Source organism: Lactuca virosa, chromosome 6 (genome assembly GCF_052849685.1).
Source record: "Lactuca virosa cultivar CGN04683 chromosome 6, Lactuca_virosa_CGN04683_v6, whole genome shotgun sequence".
NCBI lineage: Eukaryota > Viridiplantae > Streptophyta > Magnoliopsida > Asterales > Asteraceae > Lactuca > Lactuca virosa.
Genome location: NC_136431.1, coordinates 4,455,051 through 4,459,017, shown reverse-complemented (window position 1 = coordinate 4,459,017; position 3,967 = coordinate 4,455,051). Strand labels below are relative to the sequence as shown.

The window sequence follows — 3,967 nt, the reverse complement described above, 5'->3', positions numbered from 1 at the left end:
TTGTCGTAAATGATCGCTATGTTCCTCCTTACTTCGAGAGTAGATAAGTATGTCATTGATGAAAACGATGACGAACTGATCCAAGTAAGGACGGCATACCCTATTCATTAGGTCCATGAATACTGCGGGCGCATTGGTCAATCTGAATGGCATCACTTACGAACTCGTAGTGTCCGTAACGAGTTCGGAAGGTTGTCTTCGGAACATCCTCCTCAAGCACTCGTAACTGGTGATACCCGGACCTCAGATCAATCTTGGAAAAGTAGCTCGCCCCTTGCAGCTGGTCGAATAAATCGTCTATGCGAGGAAGAGGGTAGCGATTCTTGACCGTAAGCTTGTTGAGCTCCCTGTAATCGATGCACATACGAAACGATCCGTCTTTCTTCTTTACGAACAAGACTGGTGCTCCCCAGGGTGAGAAGCTTGGTCTTATAAAGCCCTTGCTGAGCAGTTCGTTAAGTTGACCGGACAGTTCTTGCATCTCAGCAGGTGCTAGACGATAGGGCGATTTGGCTACTGGGGTCGCTCCTGGAATTAAGTCGATTCGGAACTCGACTTGACGTTGCGGGGGTAATCCTGGGAGTTCTTCCGGAAAGACGTCGGGAAAATCGCATACTACTGGGAGGTCTTTTATTTTCTGGCTCGTATCCACAATGTGCGCCAGGAATGCACGATATTCCTTATGCAAGTACTTCTGGGCTTGAATACTCGAGATCATACGAAGAATTCAACGACATTCGGACAAATAACAGGATACCCTAAGTCCACAACCAAACAAGGAACAGGAAGTAAGGTGAGCTATCAGTCCTAAGTCCTTCAAGTCTTACTTATATAAATAGATTAGTGTAGATATGAGTTTGAAAACAATGCAAGTTTAAAAGAGTTTTGGAAATAGTTTTAGTATTTAAAAGTTTAATAAAAGGGTTTTGAAACACTTAAAAATCCATATATTTGATAGCAATTTGAAAGCAATAGAAAACCTTTCTGTGTGTTCTAGTTATTAATCACATGTGATTAAAACAATAACTAGAATATTTCAACTTGTATTCCCCCCCATAAAAGTATTTAAAATCATTTCAAAGGTTGATTAAGGGGTATGAACTCACCTGTAGTCAGTGGTTTGGATGGAAGTGTCGGATAGGATGCTAGGTGTCAAGTGAGGACTTGAACACACACACGGATCCTATTTAACATGTAGTGATACATAAATGTATCTAATTAGTCATTTAACAACTAATAAATCAAGTAAAGACACCCTAACACATGGAAACACTTTGTTTCAAGTGCTAAGAGTACTAAAGGGTTGTATCTAAAGAGAATATGGCCTCACATTGGAGTTTACTTCCCATTTGGCAACAAAACATGAGTTTACGGTTTTTGGTCATTTCCCCCATGAGTTTACGGCTGTAAACTCATGGTAGTTTGTACCATTGTGTGTTTTAAGGTCTTATACCCCTCAAGGAAGTGTTCTAGGCTTGTATCCAAGGCTTAGGAAGGGACTAGGACTCAAAATGGCCCTTTATTGGAGTTTACGGTCCTTGGACCACTCCCTTGGAGTTTACGGTCGTAAACCCTATGAGTTTACGGTCGTAAACCCATGAGTTTACGACCGTAAACTCATGGTCACTCCTACCATTTCGTGTTTTGGGGTTTCTAGCTCATGCATGCAAGGTTCTAGTCCAATATCCAAGTCCTAGAAGGTGTTTGTGGTCCTTAAACACCACTTGATGGTGTTTACGGTTCAAGGAGATCCCTTGACCGTAAACACATGTGTTCTTGAGGGTTTTTGATGTTTGTCAATGGTTTAACATGTATTCTAAGTAAGTAACTAGTTAGGAAGAGTGTACTTACTTATAGGAAGCTTGCAAGAGTGTTTAAGACCCAAAAACACTAGTGTGTGTTCTTGGTGTTTTGAAGAACACTTGAAGATCTAAGTAAAAACGAAGAATTTATGGATGAAATGATGTATAACAACTAGATGAAAGGTTATAACAACAAATCAAGTGAGGAAAAACTTACATTTTTTTGAAGATTGGAAGGAGAGTGTTATGATACTTGAGAGAGAAGTTGGGAGTTCTTGGGTTAGGAAGTGGGAAGTGAGGAGTTTGGGGAGTAAACTCATGCCTTAAGCATGAGTTCATGGCCAAGATGGAGTTTACGGCCCAAACCCCCAAGGTTTGGCCGTAAACACCATGTTATGGTGTTAAATGCTTAATCGCTCCACTTTAATCCTAAAAGGTACTTCCTTTTATTTGTTCGTTTGCCGAATTTAAAAATAAAAACACCCAAACGGACTTTAAACCGGCCAAAAATGTACTGAAATGAATTTGGCTAATATTTGTAGTGCTTGACTGTAGAGTTTATACAAATAAAAATTTCGGGTTGTCACATTACTTTTTGTCTCTATTTAGGGCCCCTAAGGGAGTTGTGGAGTCCCTTGAAAAGATACGTCGTAGATTCCTGTGGGGCGGAGCGGAAGGAAACAGAAAAATTAACTGGGTGCCATGGGAGAAGGTCACTTCACCAAAGGAGCATGGGGGACTAGGGGTTGGTTCCATCAGATCTCTATATATTGCTTTGTTGATTAAGTGGTGGTGACGTCTGAATAAAGAGCCGGAATCACTTTGGGCTAGGGTCATTAGTGGGATTCATAATCTCAGAAACAAACCAATGGCATATTTACATAAAAAGAAAATTGTTGGAGTATGGGGGAACATAACAAACATTAAAAAGGATATTGAAGAATTGGAGATCAGGTACAACGATATTTTTAAAAAATCTATCAAGTCTGGGACGGAAACGCAATTTTGGAGAGACTGTTGGGTGGAAAACGCCACTCTCAAAGAAAAATACTCGGGTCTATACGATCTGGAGAGGAAAAAATCGTGTTTGGTGGCTGAGCGCATCGGGGATAACGGCTTTACAGGTAGGTGGTATGTATGCCCTAGTATGGCTGGCTTGGCAGTACAATACAATCTTCTACTGAGGGATATTGCTAATTCGTTCCCTAGTAATGGAGAGGACCAGTTTCGGTGTATCCTTGCATCTGATGGGGACTATAGTGGTTGTTTAATGAGAAGCAGAATTGAAAACAAAACAATCACAAATGCAAGTGAACCGAGAATTAGTTGCGGGAAAACTGTTCCGATTAAGGTGTCTACTTTTATTTGGAGAGCCAACATGGGGAGGATTCCATCGGCCATAGAACTCAATCGCAGGAGTTTGAAGTTAGGCTCTACTTATTGTAGCTCGTGTATTAGCGGAGACGAGTGTTGTGACCACCTTCTGGTGAGGTGTCCTTACGCAACTATGGTGAGGAACTTGATTTTTCAATGGTGCAACATCATCACTCCTCAGCTGGAAACAGTAGGAGATTTGATCCAATTTGCAGTGAACTGTAGTAGTAATGGGAAGAGGAAAGAGAGGCTCACATCAATATGCTATGGTCTCATATGGTGCCTTTGGAAAGCCAGGAATGAACGAATTTTTAAGGGATTGTTTATTGCGCCTTATCGAGTAGTGGAGAACATTAAATCCCTTGTATTCTTATGGGTGAAATGTAGGAGTAGTGGTAATTGTGAGATGTGGGAAGACTGGGTTATTTCCCCATTTCTTTAAACTGTATTTTTGTTTTTGTATTGTTTCTTTTGTTATCCTGCCCCCATTTAGCTTCTCGTTATTTGGGGTGCTTAATAAAATTTTCGGCTGTTTCAAAAAAAAAAACTAAACAGCAAACATTCAACCACACATATAATATGACCTACCTGAATTAAATCAATAAGATTGGTGAGTAGTATAAAATTGCATACTATAAGAATCACAAAAAATAACCGCACATATAATATGCATAGGCATCAGAGCGCCCCTTACATGCATCATGACACAGTAACACAAAAATCATATTGATAATAAGTTCAAATATTAACATAAATAATATATATTTTAAAGTTGGTATATTAAAAGTTAC

General features: G+C 39.9%; 1 protein-coding gene across 1 annotated transcript; it reads left to right on the top strand.

Moving 5' to 3' along the window:
* The first annotated feature begins 2,670 nt into the window (after positions 1–2,670).
* On the top strand, positions 2,671–3,618 carry LOC145121290 (uncharacterized). Its single transcript, XM_079057063.1, has one exon. The coding sequence runs from the start codon at positions 2,671–2,673 to the stop codon at positions 3,616–3,618; it is 948 nt and encodes a 315-aa protein (XP_078913189.1).
* Positions 3,619–3,967: the final 349 nt, after the last annotated feature.

Bases quoted from the DNA above. Each gene is read 5' to 3' on its own strand.
- LOC145121290 (XM_079057063.1), top strand. From the start codon at position 2,671: ATGGCATATTTACATAAAAAGAAAATTGTTGGAGTATGGGGGAACATA.